The 23,495-nt window shown below is 39.7% G+C and overlaps 1 protein-coding gene across 1 annotated transcript in view; it reads right to left on the bottom strand.

Moving 5' to 3' along the window:
- Nucleotides 1-5,340: 5,340 nt before the first annotated feature.
- LOC126993587 (glutamate--cysteine ligase-like) overlaps nt 5,341-23,495 on the bottom strand; it is a 174,991-nt gene continuing 156,836 nt past the window's right edge. The window contains exon 14 of the mRNA XM_050852721.1: nt 5,341-5,530. Within this exon, the coding sequence (XP_050708678.1) occupies nt 5,341-5,530 (190 nt within the window). The remainder of the gene's footprint in view (nt 5,531-23,495) is intronic.

Genomic DNA, 23,495 nt, shown 5'->3' with positions numbered 1-23,495 from the left:
TCTAAGGCAAATGAAAATTATGACTACAGAAAATAATTGAATATTACACCAAATTTCTCAATGTATTTAGCCCCTACAATTATAATTGAAGTTGAAAAAGTCATTAAACCCTTAAAACTAATACGCCTGGATATGATGACGTCTCTCCCAAAATATTAAAAAAAACTATTCCTGTTTAATATCCACTCCTCTGGTTCATATTGTTACGCCGGACGTATTGCTTGGGTTCCGTGTCGCCGTCACAAGACTTCGTGGAGGGAGCTATGTAAACACCTTGCACAGCTTCTGTAGTTTAATATTCTTCCTTTGTAGTACAATTCACTCCTGACTCTTCACTGGCCACTAGCTTACTATGACGGGACTGACTCCTCTCGCCCTTCTCCCGTATATATATATATATATATATATATATATATATATATATATATATATATATATATATATATATATATATATATATATATATATATATATATATTCCGAACAGTACAGTCTAGAACGTTACAGTATATATTCGATTATACAAGAACATGTACCAAAAATATGTGCGAGTTGGCAACACTTCCCGCCTGGCGCCTGGCCGCGAGCCCCGCTGGGCGCGGCCGGGGCCTTGTTCCCCGCCCCCCTGCTCGCTCCTCCCAGAGTCTTCCAGAGGCCCATAGACCCCGGGGGAAGCTTCCAGCACAACAATTTAATAAATCTTTCATTAAAAACTGGTACTTTCCGACCAATTAAAAAAAAAAGCAAGAGTTATTCCTGTATTTAAGTCAGGTGACAAAAATGACATCCATAATTATCGACCTATTTTCATACATCCCGCATTTTTGAAGAAAAAAAAATCGTCTAATTACAAGAGCTGGGCACCCGCTAATTTTTCTCTAGCTCGCTAATCGCTGATCCGATATTTTTATTTTATTTAGCTCGCTAATCGCTAATACGCTAATTTTCCAGCTTTGCTGGTCCGGTAATGCTAATCCGTTAACGCTATTTTTTTTGCTTGTTAATCAAGTCCCCAACAGTCTGCTAACTTTTTTTTTTTGTTAAATCCGCAAAAACATAATTTCCAATGTATAATATTAGCCAAATAGTTTACTAACCAGTCATGTCCGATGACGTCCTATATGGGAAGGCAGACGATCCCACAATGAGCAATATTTTGATCCCCTCTCTTTCCCTAGTTGCTAAGTGTAACCAGATGAGTGGCGCGGACAAAACTAAAGATGAATTGATTGAGTTTATTATTGGAGTTATCAAGTACTGATAAATTTTAGAGGCAAGTATGGTTCCTCCTCAAACAACGTAGGTGAAAAACTACTATCTTCTACGTTCCTCTGATGAACAATCAAATATTATCCTTTTAATTAACGCTAGGCATCTTAAGTCAACAGGAAGTAACAGGAAGTGACTTCCGTACCAACAAGCAGCATGGGTGTCTGTCTGTATGTATGTCTCTCCGTCTGTCTGTTTGTTTCCTCTCATGTAGATTTTTATATAATTTCACTTATCCACTCACACGTGACACTCCATTAATCTTTATCACCCCAGGTATAGTAAGTAGGGCTACATAACTATATAATTATAATGTGTGTGTGTGTGTGTGTGTGTGTGTGTGTGTGTGTGTGTGTGTGTGTGTGTGTGTGTTTGTGTGTGTGTGTGTAATTCACCTCTTGGTCTGCTGCGGGTCTCTCTCGAAACAGCCAGCCTTTCCCCTACGGAAGAGCACGGAGCTCATAGTACCGATCTTTGGGTAGGACTGAGACCACTCACACACAACACACCGCGACAACGAGGTCACAACTCCTCGCCTTACGTCGCGTACCTACTCACTGCAAAGTGAACAGGGGCTACACGCGAAAGAAGATAAACCCAAGTTATCTTCACCCGGTCGGGGAATCGAACCCTGGTCCTTCTGGTTGTGAGGCAGACGCTCTATCCACTGAGCTACCGGGCCGTGTGTGTGTGTGTGTGTGTGTGTGTGTGTGTGTGTGTGTGTGTGTGTGTGTGTGTGATATATACAGTCGAAAGTACTGAAAGTAGAGGAGAAGAAATGGAAATTAGCGATTAGCGGACTTACAATTTTGGCACTCCGCTAACCCTAACCGCTAATCCGCTAACGTTTTTTAGCTCGCTAACTAGCGGATTAGCGATTAGCGGACGTTTTTAGCGGATGCCCACCTCTGCTAATTACTTATCTTGAAAACAATCTTTTAAGAAAACACCAACACGGCTTAAGGGCAGAATATTCCACATAGTCTGCAATTCTGCAATTTGTTAGTAATGTATATATATGGTTATAAGAAAAAACACTTGTTTTCGGTGTATTTATAGACTTGTGTAAAGCTTTCGATACCTTGCTTCACAAAATCTTACTTCACAAATTATAATGTATAGAAACTACAACTATTTATCTTATCTTAGTTGCAGAAAACATAGTGAGTATTGTAATCAAAATTATTCTCCATGTAGATTTATAAATTAAGGTGTACCACAAGGTTCTGTTTTAGGTCCGATACTTTTTCTAATATACATAAATTCATGTGAAACAAACATAAAAAATAGTGTGGGATGGAGAGGAACAAAAAATTAACGCGTTCGCTTTTAAGTAATGGCCCTTCCCAAGCACACCCAGAGGCAGAATACTTTGCTTACGATGACTAGGAAAGAACACCCTCACCCAGGATAAAGAATTTCATAAGGATAAGTAAAGTAAGTAAGTAAAGGTTTTTTGCTAACATATTTAGAACAAAGGTTTACAATTATTTAACTTTAAATACAATAGCTACGGTCCGTCGAGCAGAAGCTCCATGACGGACGTCCTGATTAATATTTTTAAGGGAGTGAGAAAAAAAATATAATAAAAAGAGGAATTCAATGCTACATAACTAATGACACCTATTTACATTATGACTTGAATCCAAATTGAAGAGATCCAAGTAACAGTTTGAATAACAATAGTCAAAACAATACGGATAATAATTACACACACACAAAAAAAAAAACGTACACTAGTGACAAAAATGACAATGATAACTGTAATAATAATTACAAATAAAAATAATCATTACAGTAATAATATTGCAATACAGTACAGTACAGTACAATTAAAGTAATAGTAATATTAATATTAATAATAATAATAATATTGTAATAATAATAATAATAATAATAATAATAATAATAATAATAATAATAATAATAATAATAATAATAATGATCACAGTAATAAAATACTATTAATTAAGACTAAACAGGATGGATGAAGTACTACAAATTATTACGAAAACTCAGATACTTTGCTGATAAAGTAAATATTTTTTTGTCTCGTTTATATCATGGATATGTTGGTCGTTGTGAGTAGAGTTTTCTTATTATGAGGCAGGCTTAAATAATTTCGGACCAAAACTTATAACATTGTTATTAATAATGTTGTTCTGAAGACTGGGCAGATATGGTTAATATTATTGCTTCTAATATGAGTAAAATTTTCTACTAATCTGAATTCTGTTCCTGACTTTTGAATGTTAATAATAATATAAAAAAAAATTAAGAATAGAGAGAAATTTGAGAATATTTACTTCAGGAAATATCTGGGCTGTTGAATCAAACTTCTTCAAGAAAAATATGCATCGAAATTTTTTTTTTTTTTATATAGTTAATTTATTTAAAAATGAAGGCCATGTGCTCGCCCGTATGGAAACACAGTATATGAGGTGAGGGCAGCACAGAGTAAAATAGATACTGATCATTGCCTCTGTTGTCAGGTTATGGCGGACTCTATAAAACACCAGTAATTTTAGGAAGCTTCAGACATGTTTGGTCAATGTGGGACTTCCAGTTAAAGTTTTCGTCAATTGTGACACCAAGAAATTTTTTTACGTTATTAATTAATATTCAATAGTCAAAGACAGAATACATTATTCAGATGAGTAGAAAAAGTTACTCATACTAGAAGCAACACTATCAACCTTATCTGCCCAGTCTTCAGAACAACATTATTAAAAACAGTGTTATAAGTTTTGGTCCAAAATGATTTAAGTCTGCCTCATGATAAGAAAACTCTCCTCACAACGACCAACATATCCATGATATAAACGAGATAAAAAAAATATTTACTTTATCAGCAAAATACCTGAGTTTCCGTGATAATTTGTAGTACTTCATCTATCCTGTTCAGACTTAATTAATAGTATTTTATTACTGTGATTATTATTATTATTATTATTATTATTATTATTATTATTATTATTATTATTATTATTATTATTATTATTATTATTATTATTATTATTATTATTATTATTGTTGCTATTATTATTATTATTATTATTATTATTATTATTATTATTATTATTATTATTATTATTATTATTATTATTATTATTATTATTATTATTATTATTATTATTATTATTATTATTATTATTATTATTATTATTATTATTATTATTATTATTATTATTATTATTATTATTATTATTATTATTATTATTATTATTATTATTATTATTATTATTATTATTAGTAGTAGTAGTAGTAGTAGTAGAAGTAGTAGAAGTAGTAGTAATAGTATATTGTTATTATCATCTTTATACTTATTATGACCTTTAATATTATGCTATTATTATTATTATTATTATTATTATTATTATTATTATTATTATTATTATTATTATTATTATTATTATTTTTATTATTGTTATTATTATTATTATTATTATTATTATTATTATTATTATTATTATTATTATTATTATTATTATTATTATTATTATTATTTTGTTTGTTTGTTTGTTTGTTTGTTTGTTTGTTTGTTTTTATTATTATTATTATTATTATTATTATTATTATTATTATTATTATTATTATTATTATTATTACTATTATTATTACTTCTATTACTTATCCTTATGTAATTCTTTATCCTGGGTGAGGGTGTTTTTTCCCAGTCATTGTAAGCAAAGTATTCTGCCTCTGGGTGTGCTTGGGAAGGGCCATTACTTAAAATATTTGGAGCGGACGCGTGAATTTTTTTTTCCTCTCCATCCCACACTATTTTTTATATTTGGTTCACATGAATTTCGTCTCCATGACTGTGTTTTCTGGAATGGAAGTGTTGCCCTGTTCTTCAGCCTATTCATATATTGGTATCTCAAATTTCCCATGAAGAAAACTTGCACATTATCACTTCAAATTCAGAATCCCCGCGCTAAGTCACGTAATGTTTTCGTACGTCTGACAGCAGCCCGTGCCATGTAGTGGGCAAAAGGTTCATTAAGGAATGATCGTGCAACGACTCTAATTGTTCTACCAACACCCCCATCGCCAAGGCGGGCGCAGCCTTCACTCATCCTTGCGCAAGTCCAGACAGGTTATCTGTATGGTCTTCTTCATGGCTTTTGGAATGTCTTCAGTCGTCTTGGTCTTGGGTATCCCGCCCAGCAGCTCCTGACAGTTGCGTATTCCCTGAGTTATCTCGCTGGCGGCTATGATGAGGTCGTAGTTGATACCATCACTCACCACAGAGTCTTGTCTGGAAAACAAAAGTGAGCTTGTCAGCATCAGCCACAACGTGGTAATACTTTGAGCTACAATGAGCTGCAGAGAAACTGTGATAAGAAAACTTGAAGGGGAGGATCCGTCTCCCTATTTTTAAGAAATTATTTGAAAAATATCGAAAATAAGTTAAATGCTCTGGCATGACCGTCTATGCATAAACTATCATATGGAAGCTTTATTTATTTTTCCTGCGAATTTAAACATCCCACGGAGCCTGGGTTTTAATGCCTAATAAGTGGGCGTGACGAGCCAGTTCTAGTGTGGGTGGCAGAAATCGTTTCGTTACATTATTTTCGATAAATATAATATAATATAATATTAATATACCAATGTATTTTCTTGTATCTGGCTACCTCTCCCAGCTCCACCACGGCTTTCCTGTCTCCCACTCAGATGAACTGGTGCCTGAGGGAAGACTGCTTTGTTTACATCGCGATCTTCCTTCATGAGCTCTTGCTAAGGCATTAGAGCATTTATTTTTGCCCTGAAACCTTTCACTGACATTACGTCAAGACGGAAACAGCACGTAGAGGAGAACCGCCGAATGGCAGCTCATACTAGGAAAACGCAAATAACTGCTACGCGTCAAAACTCAAGTTAGAGTTCAAGCGCCTCGCCATTACAAGATCCCCCACCACCACCACCACAACCACCAAACCAATCATTTCATTCAAAAGTACAGTTTAAATGCATGAAAGTCAAGCATGCAGGATACTTTATAGTAAAATTTGTCACCCAAGTGACGGTGATAGAACACAATTTTGGCTATGACAAGTTATCATCTACTTACAAGCATGTTCGGAACAAACATCAATATAGAAATGGGTTCAAACGCAGAGAGCCAAGAAGAACTATACCACTCCAATCAAAGGCAAAATGAGAAGAAAAGTAGATGACACTTAAGCAATGAGTATAAACCAGGCGAGTTTGGAAGATCAAACCTGGCAACAATGAATGACTTGCCACGTCACGATGCCCTCGCCGTAGAGGAATTAATACATTTGAAAGGGGGAGCCAGGAGTCACATCATTAGATAAATGCGTTGATATGTGATTAATGAACCGTGAGGAATCAAACGATAACAGGCCTGGGGCACTATAACTTTTTTTATTGCACTATGACACGAAAATGGAAAACAAATTCTTTAATCACCGTTTTCTCAGTACAAGGAGTAATACATACAAAAAATGCATCTCCACCTTTAGTTTTAGCACGATTGCCACAAAACTTTAGGGTTAGGAGTTAGACAATTTCATTTCTGTTTTGCATAATACAGTAATAATACACTCCGGATTGTAAATTTTTTCATATATTTTTTTGCGACTAAATAAAAAGATTCACCATTTTTTCTAACTTTGTAAGGAACGATATAAAGCATTTTCTGTGCAAAGGACAAAAAGAATGGTGCGGAAATGACGGAGGATAAAGACTTCAATTTTTTTTGTTAAAACACGAAAAATATTCGTATAAAAAATCAGTTCATTCTATGTTCTGGTAAGATGATCAGACTATTATTCTTCACAACATATATCGAAATACAGACCCTCGGGCTATTTATAAAAAAAAATGCGGATCCTAACTTTACAGGCAGTGAGAAAAGGAAATGTGTTCTTTGATTTCGAGTGTTCCAATCGTTCCGTACTGCCTTTTTTAATAAATAATGAAGCTAAGTAGCAGACGCATATAGAATAAATAAAAAGTTACACGTAAAGTTGGGGTGGGGGGAAATTCTATGGTTGCGTTAGCTGCGGTATTTAACTCCGTTGCATTAGCTTTTGAGCCTATGGTGGATAAGTACCAATTGCGCCAGGCCAGTGTATGCGAATGAATAACTGGGACCCGGACAGGGATTCGAATCCGGGCCCGAGGATTCGTAGCTAGGCACGCTAACCACTGCACCAACTAAGTAACTAATGAGGAGCATAAGCCCAGGCCCCGGGGGCGCGTCGCTTCACTTCCCCGCCTGTACTCTCGACGGTCCTCCCGAGTAAGCTCCAGATAGCACAGCTATCCTTTTCATCTCAAATCCCTCCTGACAGTAACGATCAAGTTGTCTCTTCCATGAGTTACGTGGACGCCCCATGGGTCCATTCAGGGTTGTCTCGTACAGAAACAACCTCATGAGCAGGATAGACGTCCGGGAGGAGTGCCACATGCCCATAATGCCGGAGTTGGCGTTCACGGACTCAGCTGGTAATAGGTCTCGACTCAGTTTCATAACGTAGTCGCTGGTTTGACATGAAGGCATTCCAGCGATACCCCATGATCCTGCAAAGGCACTTAACACCAAAGGCATCAACACGCCTATACCAGTCACTATTCAGTGTTCATGTCTCACACCCATACAATAAGTAAGACATGGAGCAGAAGCGACTTAAAAACTGTAAACTTTGTTCGGCTGCATATGTATCGATAAAGCCATATACTCGTGTTCTGCGATTCCATAACACCGTGGCCAGGACAATCCGACGAGTTACTGCCTGATATAAGACCCACCATTGGTATCTACTACGCTACTAAGGTATGTGAAACTTTGGGTGACCTTGACATTCTCATCACACGCATTAACGGACTGAACTGTGTCATCCAGCAAACCTCCAAACGTCTGGACTTGAGTTTTGGTAACCTTTAGTCCCAGAGGCTTCGCTTCCTCATGCAGCACTTCGAGAGCCAGTACAGCAGGGACAAATGTACGGAAGTGGGGTAGCTGGAGCAGGGGGTGACGGAGTGGGGTAGGACAGTCACCGGGGGGGTGACGGAAGAGAGGGTGGTCAACGGGGGGATGACGGAAGAGGTGGTAGTTAAAGGGTTAAGATATCTGGGTAAAGATTGATATCTACGAATCGGCATGTGACTATCTAAATGGATCTGAGAGACCACACCTTCTGGGGGTCGTTCCTAAACCATTTTACCTCTTCCTTCTTTCTCGTACACACGCACAAAAACACACACACACACACACACACACACACACACACACACACACACACACACACACACAGGAAGCTGGAGCGGGGGGTAGGGCGGTCAGAGGACGGTCAGCAGATTGAAATCTAGGAAGTGCCTCCCCCTTCCCTTTTATCGTTTCCTTCATCTTTCCTTAATCTCTCTTCTTCCTCCTTCCCCCTCCCCCACCACACACATACACACACTCACACGAGCGCGCGCACACACACACACACACACACACACACACACACACACACACACACACACACAGGTATGCGGGGAAAAATGTAAATATTCTTGATGCCTTTTCACTCTCCGGAGGCCTAACAAAAGGCGTGCATTCAACTATATATATAAGCCCCTTAAATCCAAACTAATTGATTCTATTTCTATTAAACTCACAGATCAAAAAGGTCTTCCTATACATTTCGAAGAAGGATACCTTGTTACATGTTTACTTCATATCCGGTCGCGTTGAATCTTTGAGTACATTTTGCCCTATTAAAAGAAATGTTGTCTATTTGAAAAGACAGTCTCCTTGTCGGCACCATGCGGGTTACATTCATCCCTCCTTCCATAGCAGAATATCATACTCTGTTTTCGAATGGCAAACAGATATCATCCCGAGGGAGTGGTATTGATGATATAGTCACACTTTCTTATGAGCCAAGCTATCACAGGGGCGGGGGTTTTCTCGGTTTTAGCTGGACTCGCTAAAAGAGCTTTCCCATTCCTAGTGAAAAATGTCATTGTGCCTTCAGCTAAAACATTTGGAAACAATGTTCTAGATGATATGTCACAGGGAAGCAACTTGAAAAGCTCTGTAAAAAAGCATGGAATTAATTCCTTAAAGCAAGCTGCAATGAAATTGACGAGAGGAAGCGGGGAAAAGAAAGTCAAGCGAGTCGGGAAAAAAAGGTGTTATAAAATGGACGTCTTTACCGATTTTTTTTTTTTTTACAACAAAGGAGACAGCTCAAGGGCACAAAAAAAGGAAACAATAATAAAAAAAAAACGCTACTCGCTGCTCCTAAAAAAGAATGAAAAAAGGTGGCCGCAAGAGAGGACAGTGTAGGGATGAGCATGAGTAAAAAGTCGTGTGCAGCGGGGCCGCGGGAGGGGGGGAGGCATGCAGTTAGCAAGTTCAGAAGAGCAGTCAGCGTGGACATATCGATAGAAGATAGAAAGAGAGGCAACATCGCGACGGAATTTAAGAGGTAGAAGACTATCAGTAGGAGGAGGAGAGCTGATGAGACTAAGAGCCTTAGACTCCACTCTGTCCAGAAGAGCCGTGTAATTGGAGCCTCCCCACACGTGAGATGCATACTCCATACGAGGGCGGAGAAGGACCCTGTGTATGGATAACAACTGCGCGGGGGAGAAGAACTGGCGGAGACGACACAGAACGCCCAACCTCGAGGAAGCTGATTTAGCGAGAGAGGAGATGTGAAGTTTCCAGTTGATATTTTGAGTTAAGGATAGACCGAGGATGTTTAGTGTTGAAGATGGTGATAGCTGACTGTTGTCGAAGAATAGAGGATAGGTGTTGGAAGATTGTGTCGAGTTGATAGGTGGAGAAATTGAGTTTTTGAGACAATGAAGGACACAAGGTTCCTTCTGCCCCAATCGGAAATGATAGCAAGGTCGGAGGTTAAGCGTTCTGCAGCCTCCAGTCTGGAGTCGGGTACTTCCTGTTGAGTGGATCATCTATTGAAAGAAGTTGAATAATGCAGAGTGGAGTCGTCGACGTATGAGTGCACAGGACAGTTTGTTATGGATAGGAGATCATTGATGAATAACAGGAAGAGAGTGGGTGATAGGACAGAGCCCTGTGGAACACCACTGTTGATAGGTTTAGGGGAAGAACCGTGACCGTCTACCACCGCAGAGATAGAACGGCCGGAAAGGAAACTGGAGGTAAAGGAACAGAGAGAGGGATATAATCCGAAAGAGGGCAGTTTAGAAAGCAAAGACTTGTGCCAGACTCTATCGAAGGCTTTCGATATGTCTAGCGCAACAGAGAAAGTTTTACCGAAACGGCTAAGAGAGGATGACCAAGAGTCAGTTAAGAGAGCAAGAAGATCGCCAGTAGAACGCCCCTTGCGGAACCCATACTGCCGATCAGATAGAAGGTTAAAAGTGGAAAGGTGCTTTTGAATCTTCCGGTTAAGGATTGATTAAAAAACTTTAGATATACATCAAGGTAAAGCTATAGGGCGGTAGTTTGAGGGATTGGAACGGTCACCCTTCTTAGGCACAGTCTGTACAAAGGCATACTTCCAGCAGGAAGGAAAGATATATGTTGATAGGCAGAGACGAAAGAGTTTGACCAGGCAGGGTGTCACCACGGAAGCACAGTTTTTAAGGACAATAGGATGCACTCCATCAGGTCCATAAGCCTTCTGAGAGTTGACGCCAGAGAGGGCATAGAAAATATCATTTGGAAGAATCTTAATAACAGGCATAAAGGAGTCAGAGGGGGGATGAGTAGGAAGAATATGCCCAGAATCGTCCAGGGTGGAGTTCTTACAGAAAGTTTGAGCGAAGAGTTCAGCCTTAGAGACAGATGAGACGGCAGTGCTGCCGTCAGAGTTAAGGAGAGGAGGGAAAGAGGAAGAAATGAAATTGGAGGAGATATTTTTGGCTAGATGTCAGAAGTCACGGGCAGAATTAGAAGAAGAAAGGTGTTGACATTTTCTATTGATAAAACAGGTTTTGGTAAGTCGGAGAGTAGATTTGGCACGATTTTGGGCTGAAATGTAAAGGTCATAGTTAGCGGGAGTTCGAAGGCTCTGGAACCCTTTGTGAGCTGCCACTCTATCTTTATAGCACGAGAACAAGCATGATTAAATTAGCATGAGGAGTAGAGAAAGAACGTGGAATGTATGCCTCCATTCCAGAGACAATCACCTCTGTGATGTGCTGGGCACACACAGAGGGGTCTCTATCCTGGAAGCAGTAATCGTTTCACGGGAAATCGCAAAAATACAATGTATGGTCGTCCCACCAAGCTGAAGCAAAATGCCAGAAGCATCGCCTCTTCTGTGGGTCCACAGCATGTACAGGAGCGAAAGGACAGGAAACAGAAATAAGGTTATAATCCGAAGAGCCCAACGGAGAGAACAATTTGGCAGAGTAAGCAGAAGGATTAGAATGTAAGGAAGAGGTCTAGAATGTTGGGCCTGTCTCCAAGACGGTCGGGAATACGAGTAGGGTGCTGAACCAACTGCTCTAGGTCGTTGAGGATAGCAAAGTTGAAGGCTTGTTCACCAGGCTGGTCAGTGAAAGAGGATGAAAGCCAAAGCTGGTGAACATTGAAATCTCCCAAGATGGAGATTTCAGCAAAGGGAGAGTGAGTCAATATGTGCTCCACTTTAGAGTTCAAATAGTCAAAGAATTTTACATAGTTAGTAGAGTTAGGCGAGAGATAAACAGCACAGATGTATTTAGTAATAGAATGACAATGAAGTCTTAGCCAGATGGTGGAAAATTCAGAAGAGTCAAGGTCGTGGGCACGAGAGCAAGTGATGTCGTTGCGTACGTAGGCGCAACATCCAGCTTTAGATTGAAATTTAGGATAGAGATAGTAGGAGGGAACAGAGTAGAGGTTGCTGTCAGTAGCCTCAGAAACTTGCGTTTCGGTGAGGAAGAGAAGGTGAGGTTTAGAGGAGGAGGGATGGTGTACCACAGAATGAAAATTAGAACGAAGACTGCGAATGTTCCAGAAATTGATAAGGAGGAGGTTCGAGGAGTTATCAGGACACCTTTCAAGTCGGCAGCCAGAAGGGGAGTCCTCCTTGGGGGAATTTATGGTCCCCCCCCCAGGCGGGGACTCCGAGGCGGTGTTTTCGTTAGCCATTTTGAATTTTGAATTTTAGGAAAAGGTGTGTGTGTTGTGTGAATGTAGTGTGGTGTAGAAAGAGAGAGGAACTGTCTTTAGAGAGCATGCTGAACTGCTCTCTGGTGTTGATGAGACAAAAGGGAAACGGTTAGTGAGGACATGGGAAGGTTCTTTGAAGGGCTTCAGCACCCTCCTCGCTTCCCATATATCCTCACCGGGAGTAGCTCACGCCCGTTTGGTAGGTGTCTTCCTACCTCTTCCTGCCTGAGTTGTCATCATTGTTGAACTAAGAGCAGTATGGCGAGAATCACCAGCGCGGTTGGTGTCGGGGACCCGCGTTTGCATCTGCGTTTAGTCAGAGAAGACCCCGATGATGGACACCAATATAAAGATATGTATATGAGAAGTCATATGCAGGTAATTAGCTATGATGATATAGATTCATATGTACGTAAACTATCAGAATATTTTGTTAATCGGTTTGAACATGACATGTCAGACGAAGAGGGCAGTGGATTAACGTTAGATGAAATAGTTAGCGTAAAATGTTCCTTCTCTCTTATAATGCTGCACACTAGTAATGGAGAGTATGTACCCTATCCTAAGGGTGTTCCATGGAAAACACAAGTTCTCAACCCTTCAGGACCCACGGACTGTGTTTTCCAAGTGCTAACAGCTTATCGCTATCTAAAGTCAAGAAATGTAGTTCCATCAGACAGGCAATGGGAGAATGCTTGCTTGACATGTATTAATACACGTAACATTCCAACCCCGGTATCCTGGGAAGACCTCGGTCTTGAAAGGTTAAATAATATATGTCTTCGGGTTTACTGTCTAGATAACGTTAAAGACAAAAAAGACGAACTAACTCTAATCAGAGAGGGGCTCAAAGATCAAGAAGTTGTTCATTGCCTCTTGTTGGGGAACAGACACCTAACTCTTATCCAAGACTTTAACGCATACATGAACCTGTTTACCTGCCAACGTCGTGGGAAAATAATGTTTTGCGATATCTGCCTGTGTGCCTGTGAGAACATGACAACGCTTGTTGAGCATAAGCATATTTGCCCAATGATGATCACAAGACTAAGATTCCCATCCGCGGGATCTACTGTGAAATTTATTAATCGTGCTAAAGCATATGAGCCATCTCATTTAGCATTTTATGACTTTGAGAGTATTCTCGTAGAGCCTTCTTCGAATGGGTCAGGGTGTGTAAAGAAACATCACTTTGCCATAGCGAATGCTTACATTATAGTGAATAGAAACGGAGAAACAGTAGAAAGCGGGTCCTATTGTGGAAGTAATGCTGTAAATCATTTTGTTCATACAATGCAGCGTTCCTGGAAGAAGTTAAAATTTTCTAAAGGCTACAATAAAACCAACATGACCGATGAAGATACGGCACGTCACAATGAACAAACTCACTGTCTTCTCTGTAAATACGGGTTTTTAAAAGGTAAAGGAGTAAAACATCATGACCGTGAAAAATCAGGAAACAATTACATTGGAGCTTATTGCAACCTTTAAATGAAAAATCACAAATTGCAGCTCACTCCCATTACACATAATGCGGATTACGACATGTCGTGAATCCTGCGTGAATTAACGCTACCTGACTTGAAAATCAAACTAAGACCAAAACATTCAGTTCACAAATACCATGAAGTCATCATAAATGACTTGAGATTTATTGACTCTTATGCCTTTATGACTGGTTCACTAGCGGCTTTAGCGAACTAATTCATCAGCAATGGGAACGAACCCATATACACACAACAGATGTTGAAAGATGTGCCAGCACCTGCGTTACCATTACACTGGTCAACAGCCAATTTTCATCAGATATATTATGTGGTGTTTAATATTTAGTTTTGCCCGCTGATTTAAAAAATGTAATCGGTTTTCTTCTATCAGGCACAGCTTTTCTGATGAGATAAGAGAGACATATAACTCCAATCAGCAGCATCGCTACATGTAAACGTCTTTTACAGGTAAATGCTGATTGGTATTTTATAACCAAAAGTGTGCATTATGTAATTTTATGTTTTCCATTATTATTTTAGATCGTTGAGTCAAGCATTTTTCACAAAATATTTCATCGATCATTTTTTGTACCTTCAAAAACTTTACTTTTTGTTTCAGGTGTCCCACCATCATCACCATCATCAAACTCTATTCAGGATGTCTAGGCATTGCAAGAACAGTCCTGATACATTTTGTTATGTCTGTGGTTCATTTACCACCAAAGCTCAGCAACGTGTCATCACAATTGAAATCAAGAAGATCTACCAGCTATACTTTGGATACTCTCTTGGAGATCAAGATAAGAGTTGGACACCGCATATCATCTGCTCAGCTTGTTCAAATGAACTAAGCGATTGGTTTAATAAGAGCAACTGCCAAGCACTATGTGCAATCAGAGTGGCCCCTGCGAAAATCATATGAGCCGGTTTTTTTTAGCGTCCAGAGTAAGCCACTTGTAAACCCAGAAACTCAGGAGGTTTCGAATATGTGAAGGCTAAGTTTCCAAAAATCACAGAGGCAAAACTGAAGGAAGGCTTATTTGTAGGTCCGCAGATAAAAGAACTCCTGATGGACAATAACCTCCTCACAACCCTAGATGAGACAGAGCTTAAAGCTTGGGAATCCTTCAAATTCCTCTGTGAAAACTTCCTAGGCAACAAGAGATCTCTAGAGTTTAGAAATGGAGTGAAATGTCTTCTAGACTCCTATGCTGCAATTGGCTGTCGTATGTCACCGTAGAGATATACCGTCAGTCACACGCTAATGATATGAAGAAGAAAACCGTCCAGTACCGTGTAAGAACATGAAACTGATTGCAACACATGCTGCTCAGGAGAAAATGCTGTTTGCTCTGCCCCTCCTTAAACTACTTATTCAACTAGGCCTGGTTGTTAAAAAAAGTGCATGCTATTTATACGTTTAAGAAAAAGCACTTTCTTGCAGACTTCATTCAGGATAACATAGAAGTCCGCAAAAGTGCTACTTGCCCTATCAAAAAAATGCAACCAAGTGTATTTCAAACAGCATGTTTGGTCGATTCCTGATGAACGCGGCCAAATGTAGTGAAGACACAGATATTGTCACCAACCGCGAAAAGTTTTTGAAGCTGGTCCCAAGTCCTTACTTTAAACGTGATGTACCCTCAATGATGACCATGTAGTTGTAGTTCGCCATAAGAAATATTCACAGGTGAATCATCCAAACTACATTGGCTGCTACATCCCAGAGCTGTCCATGCTGCGACTATATGATTTATTTTACAATGTCATGAAGGCTCATTACGGGGATCGGGCGAAACTAGTGTATTGTGACACTGATTCCTTAATAACAGAAATCGAAACTCCTGATCTATTAACAGAGTACTCGCAGTAACCCCTCAAAAGCTATATAGACACAAGTAACTTTAGCTCCTCACATTCCTTGTACAACACAGACAACAAAGAAAAGCTCGGATTTCTCAAGTCTGAAGTGGGGGAAAGAGCCATCTCAAAATTTGTAGGTGTAAGAACAAAGTGCTACTCCATCCTCTTGGCAGACGGCGACCGGTTGAGTTCAGCTAAGGACGTTTCAAAGTTCATAAAGAAAAAAATTGCTCATCAGCGATACAAATTCGTCCTATTCCAGAAGCAAACATTTACCTTTGGCTCAGGGATTCACAGTGCGCAATGGACGCATGAGTACAATAAAATATCACAAGAGAGGGATATCTGTAGTTGAGGACAAAAGATACTACATTAACACCTTGGAGTCACGGTCTTACGGTCATCCCGGTAATTCTACAGAGGTAGAGGAGAGGGAGGAAGAGAAGGAGGAGTAGGAGGAAGCCCAGATCATGACACTGTCAAACGAAGAAAATTTGGAGGAAGGTGATGAAAGAGGCATAACAGAAGCGAGGCTAGCCGAGGTAATGGGTAGGCAAGAGATGGCGAAATGGGACAACAAGAAGAAGAAACCTATGAGTTGTGGGGAGAACGGGATGTGCTGGTCGAGCAATATTTTCCCTCGAAAATACAGGTAGCGATGGAGGATGACATGCTAATGCTAGCCGCGGAACAGGAAGAAATAAATCAAATGCTCTCCCCCCCCCCCCTTGAATACATGTTAAAAGATACAGTCTTCTCAGAATAAATTGTAGTTGTTTATAAGATACGGACTGGTGTGAATGTTGTATATACTGTCTATAGTGTAAGAATTTGAATGCTATTTTTATGTTAAATATAAAATATATGTAAATGTGTTATATATATAGGACTAATGTTGGAGTCTATGATATTATAAAATTGCACTTGATGAATCTGTAATCATAATTTGACCAAATTCCAATAAACATTGAGTTTGTTTGACTTGTTTATATGTCCTTTATCTAAAACGGATGAAAAAACACAACAATTGTCTTAAAATTTATTCGATTTGTGGAAACAAAACGCTTTTATGTTTCGATCTGGCTCATATATAAAAAAAATGTCTGTCGCGAAATGTCCGCGGCGGCAGCAGCGGGCGCTGCGGCGACATAGTTCGACGACAGGATGCGACAGGATTGCGCACGGGGCTCGGGACGGGGCGGGGCGGGGGCGGGGCGGCAGCACCGGGTAGTGGTGGTGACGAGTGAGGACCTGTGTGTGTAGCCAGACCACTGATTTAAGCGTGTTATAGAAACCACGATAAAGGAACTAGAAAATTATTTATGCTGAGAATAGCTTTATGGAATGTAATACACTTCAATATGAAAAAAATCATCGAGGAATCTTTTAAAATCGACATTTACCAAAACCCTCTTGAAAACCTATGTGCTAGCCAAAGACCAAACCTCAGGAACGTAAGATCAACCGTGGGGTAATGTTATTCCGGAAAAAAAACTCACTTATTATAACGAGCATGGGAGCTCATTCTAGCGACTATGCGCTAAATCCATTGTATTTGAGTCACGGCGATATAAGTCAAATAAGCTTAAGTGTTAATGGTACAACCATGTATAATATTCCTAGTAAATTCCCTTACGACTATGCTGAGCTTTACCATCGTACTTTGGATGTACTTGGTTTTCACAAAGATCATTTAAGGCACTCAACGAGGTCAAAGTGTCATATTACTCCAATCGTCATGATTTTTTTTATGGTTTGAGTGCAGTACTTTACTGATCATTCACCTACAATATCAAGATGATATCTTAAAAGAAAAAAAAAAAATTCACTTTTTTTTTGTAAATGTACTACCCATTAAAAATGGGGTGAGTTTCTGTGTTTATAGTCCGATTTTAGTTTTCTCTACATAGAATTAAAGAATGAACATTCCTCTACTTCTTCAACTTAGATAATCCATGGATTCGAAAAATAATAGTACTTATGATTTTTTTATTAATGTACTCATTTTCCACTATTTTTTAATGCTTCCATCCTCCTTGTGACCAACCAATACAATCTATAAGGAAAATCTAACTACCAAATGTTGCTGTTTTACTACTCTATCCAAAACTGCAAACAGATTTAAGATCGGTTAAAAACTTTCAAATCTCAGGAATTTTGAAGTTAAGGCAATGCACTTTTGAGATACGGGCAATTAAAGTTACGTAAGTACATTTTGATGTTCCTCATCCATGAATGGCCACACTGTGCCGAATATTGTTAGTACCAGGTATTGTAATGTTGCTGTCTTGCTATTTAGGTGATCTTGAGTCATGAACATGGCACCTGAACCCACTTCTTGTTGAAGTATTACTCACTCAAAGGTGAGGGTGTCAGGGAGCCACCGCCTCCCTCATTGTTGCCAGTTTTTGTTTGCATCACTTGGTGTTAGAAACTATCTGGCTCGTAGGATTTGCTTCCTTCCTTTTCTGTTTTAATCTTCTTTCTTGGTTATGATGATCTGTCAGAAGCTCTGTCTTTCCTTGTCTTGTATTCGTTTTCATATTTTTTGTTTTTATGTTGTATGGTGAGATGGGCTCTTCTCTCTTGAAACTGAAGTAGAAGGCTGTGGTAATGGTGGTGTTGATGCAGAAGCATCAGGAACAGCAGTCGTGGCAGCAGCGGTGCGTGGTGGCGAGTCAAGCCTCGCTGCTCCATGTGGAACGCCTGTCTGTCTCTCTTCATTATTTACTCGACCATGGCGTGCCTTCTGCAAGCAGGCAATCCTCTTGACAATGGTATTTGAACTGGATGAAGCCAGCATCATCAGCACTAGTGTCCTAAGAGGACAAAAAATGCAGTGTGGAGTAGAGCGTACACACCTATGTCCATCCTCCTCGTTACAAGGACTCGCACTGATGAATTCTGGTGAGAGGACAGAGAGGTACGGGACAGTATTGTCCCGCGCGCACAGGAGAAAGTATCAGACACCACCAGAGAGAAAACTATTCGTGTCTAAATACTACAGTGTTTTTCCTACAGTTTTTTTTCTAAAGGTATCTTCTGCCTCACGTAACTTTGACTGAGCGCGCGGGGTGATTTAAACGGCGATTTAAATGCCCATTTAAACTCGGTCGGTAAAAATGCTTCCTGTAATGTTTTCTCTATGCCTTTAGGGTGATCATTGACGAAGTTTCTCATTTACGATAATTTTTGCATTTTTCACCTGAGTCGTTTGCCTTAATCGGAAAGGATATTTTCGGCAAGGGGGCAATGCTTTGCACTTTTGATTTGCGTGCTGAAGACTTGAATGATAATTTGCCCGTTGAAATTAATGGAGGGCTTTGACGACTGCAGTGTGATGTACGAGCTTGAAGCGACTGTGCGATGAACAACATGGAGATTGAAAGAGTATTAAGGGGGCGCATAGAGAAACAAGCCCTGTTTTTAGGCGTGTTATTGGCAGACGAGGTAAAATCTATACCTCGATATAGAAAACCTATAGTGTGCATTGTCAATACGCTACCAAGTTATTCTAAAAGAGAAATGGGACACTGGATTTGTCTCTACTATGAACCGAACAGGGTAGTGTTCTTAGATAATTATGCTCTCGACCCCAAATTATACTTTGATTATTTTAATTATATTGCTTACCCCGGGCTCAGTATATATAAAAATGCATTTCGACTTCAAAGCACGCGAAGCGATGTGTGTGGGGCTTATGCCATGTACTTTGCCTACAATGTTTCCCATTTTGGTGTAAGAGAAACTCTTGAAAAAATATGTATGGAGTTTTCCAAGACCGAATATTCGAGGAATGATGAACACGTGATGAGATTCGCTTACAGCATTTAACACGTGTCCATAAAAAAGTAAGTATTGACTTTATTGATTTTTTCATATTGAAGTGTATTACATTCCATGAAGCTATTCTCAGCATAAATAATTTTCAAGTTCCTATTTCGTGGCTTGTATAACACGCTTAAATCAGTGGTCTGGCTCCACACAGGTCCTCACTCGTCACCACCACCACCCCGCCCCGAGCCCGCGCGCAATCCTGTCGCATCCTGTCGTCGCACGATGTCGCCGCCGCCACAGCGCCCGCTGCCGCCGCCGCCGCCGCCGCCGCTGCCGCGCACATTTCGCGACATTATTATTATTTTTTTTAGATATGAGCCAGATCAAAACATAAAAGCGTTTTATCCATATGTTTCCACAAATCAAATAAATTTTAAGACAATTATTGTGTTTTGTTTTCATCAGTTTTTGATAAAGGACATATAAATAAGTCAAACAAACTCAATGTTTATTGGAATTTGGTCAAATTATGATTACAGATTCATCATGTGCAATTTTATAATATCATAGACTCCAACATTAGTCATATATACAGAACATATTTACGTATATTTTATATTTAACATAAAAATAGCATTCAAATTCTTACACTATAGACAGTATATACAACATTCACACCAGTCCGTATCTTATAAACAACTACAATTTATTCTGAGAAGTCTGTATCTTCTAGCATGTATTCAAGGGGGGGTGATGAGAGCATTTGATTTATTAAATATTATTAAAATATTGCTCGACCAGCATATCTCGTTCTCCCCACAACTCATAGGTTTCTTCTTCTTGTTGTCCCATTTCGCTGATATCTTGCCCATCCGTTACCTCGGCTAGCCTCGCTTCTGTTATGCCTCTTTTATCACCTTCCACCAAATTTTCTTCGTTTGACAGTGTCATGATCTGGGCTTCCTCCTCCTCCTCCTTCTCTTCCTCCCTCTCCTCTACCTCTGTAGAATTATCGGGATGACCGTAAGACCGTGACTCCAAGGTGCTAATGTAGTATCCTTTGTCCTCAACTACAGATATCTCTCTCTTGGGATATTTTATTGTACTCATTCGTCCATTGCGCACTGTGAATCCCTGAGCCAAAGGTAAATGTTTGCTTCTGGAATAGGACGTCTTTGTATCGCTGATGAGCAATTTTTTTTTTTTAAACGCCCTTAGCTGAACTCAACCGGTCACCGTCTGCCAAGAGGATGGAGTAACACTTTGGTCTTACACCTACAAATTCTGAGATGGTTCTTTCCCCCACTTCAGACTTGAGAAATCCAAGCTTTCCTTAGTTGTCTGTCTTGTACAAGGAATGTGAGGAGCTAAAGTTACTTGTGTCTATATAGCTTTTGAGGGGTTCCTGCGAGTACTCTGTAATAGATCAGGAGTTTCAGTTTCTGTTATTAAGGAATGAGTGTCACAATACACTAGTTTCGCCCGATCCCCGTAATGAGCCTTCATGACATTGTAAAATAAATCATATAGTCGCAGCATGGACAGCTCTAGGATGTAGTAGCCAATGTAGTTTGGATGATTCACCTGTGAATATTTCTTATGGCGAACTACAACTACATGGTCATCATTGAGGGGTACAACACGTTTAAAGTAAGGACTTGGGACCAGCTTCAAAAACTTTTCGCGGTTGGTGACAATATCTGTGTCTTCACTATATTTGGCCGCGTTCATCAGGAATCGACCAAACATGCTGTTTGAAATACACTTGATTGCATTTTTTTGATAGGGCAAGTAGCACTTTTGCGGGCTTCTAAGTTATCCTGAATGAAGTCCGCAAGAAAGTGCTTTTTCTTAAACGTATAAATAGCATGCACTTTTTTTTTAACAACCAGGCCTAGTTGAATAAGTAGTTTAAGGAGGGGCAGAGCAAACAGCATTTTCTCCTGAGCAGCATGTGTTCCAATCAGTTTTATGTTCTTACACGGTACTGGACGGTTTTCTTCTCCATATCATTCGCGTGTGACTGACGATATATCTCTATTGGTGATATTGTGTCTTCTGATGATCAGTGGGAGGTCATCCGTTTTCTCAATGACTTCACGTGAGACAGCCTCAGTATCGCACAAAATGAGGTATCCAACATCGCCATTGGTTGCTTGACTGACCAAGCCCCCGCTCAAAAAACGATTGCATTTCTGTCTCATCTAGTCTTCTCATATCCCCACATGGCAACTTCTCTTGCATTACAGTGGGATAAAGACTGCTGAAGTCAATATATGAAAGGAAAGTGCTTCTATCATGTTTTGGATTAAACTGAGGGTTCGTGTAGATGTTATTGGCGCGCGCAAAACGACGCAGAACACTTGTGTAGCCCCCCCGCACATTTGTTTGAATGCAATGATATATGTCTGGGCTACTAAGCACCTCTAATTCCTGCTGTGTTTTTAACAGAAAAGAGTCATAGGCAAATCCTGGCAGGCTAACATAATTTACAATATCAAACGTCCACTGGGTTTTCAAAATATCTCTCCACTCAGGGAAGGCATCACATAGAAGGCCAACATCCACTTTTACTTAAAGCAACAAATAGTCCTTCAGGCTCTGACACCCAGCTACTTTTCAAACATTCTGAGCATGTTCATAATCACTTTCGGAAAGTTCTGCTTCTTGAAGCGAATTGAAAAATCTTCGCGAGATGGAAGACGTGTTTCAGAAAGTCGTTCCATCGAATCCATATAGTCATAACAAAAAAAACTGCTTTCCCTTGATCAATAATGGTAACGCAGGTGCTGGCACATCTTTCAACATCTGTTGTGTGTATATGGGTTCGTTCCCATTGCTGATGAATTGGTTCACTAAAGCCGCGAGTGAACCAGACATAAAGGCATACGAGTCAATAAATCTCAAGTCATTTATGATGACTTCATGGTATTTGTGAACTGAATGTTTTGGTCTTAGTTTGATTTTCAAGTCAGGTAGCGTTAATTCACGCAGGATTAACGTCATGTCGTAATCCGCATTATGTGTAATGAGAGTGAGCTGCAATTTGTGATTTTTCATTTGAAGGTTGCATCAATTACAATAAGCTCCAATGTAATTGTTTCCTGATTTTTCATGGTCATGATGTTTTACTCCTTTACCTTTTAAAAACCCGTATTTACGGAGAAGACAGTGAGTTTGTTCATTGTGACGTGCTGTATCTTCATCGGTCATATTGATTTTATTGTAGCCTTTAGAAAATTTTAACTTCTTCCAGGAACGCTGCATTGTATGAATAAAATGATTTACAGCATTACTTCCACAATAGGACCCGCTTTCTACTGTTTCTCCGTTTCTATTCACTATAATGTCAGCATACGCTATGGCAAAGTGATGTTTCTTTACACACCCTGACCCATTCGAAGAAGGCTCTACGAGAATACTCTCAAAGTCATAAAATGCTAAATAAGATGGCTCATATGCTTTAGCACGATTAATAAATTTCACAGTAGATCCCGCGGGTGGGAATCATCATTGGGCAAATATGCTTATGCTCAGCAAGCGTTGTCTTGTTTTCACAGGCACACAGGCAGATATCGCAAAACATTATTTTCCCACGACGTTGGCAGGTAAATAGATTCATGTATGCGTTAAAGTCTTGGATAAGGGTTAGGTGTCTGTTCCCCAACAAGAGGCAATGAACAACTTCTTGATCTTTGAGCCCCTCTCTGACTAGAGTTAGGTCGCCTTTTTTGTCTTTAACGTTATCTAGACAGTAAACCCGAAGACATATATTATTTAATCTTTCAAGCCGACCGAGGTCTTCCCAGGATACCGCGGTAGGAAGACACCTACCGAACGGGCGCAGGCCACTCCCGGTGAGGTATATATGGGAAATGAGGAGGGTGCTGAAGCCCTCCTTAGACCCTTCCCATTACCTCATTAACCGTTTCCCTATTGTCTCATCTACACGAGAGTAGTTTAGCATGCTCTCTAAAGACAGA

Source organism: Eriocheir sinensis, unplaced genomic scaffold, assembly GCF_024679095.1.
Source record: "Eriocheir sinensis breed Jianghai 21 unplaced genomic scaffold, ASM2467909v1 Scaffold64, whole genome shotgun sequence".
Taxonomy (NCBI): Eukaryota; Metazoa; Arthropoda; class Malacostraca; order Decapoda; family Varunidae; genus Eriocheir; species Eriocheir sinensis.
This window is presented reverse-complemented; position numbering and strand designations above follow the sequence as displayed.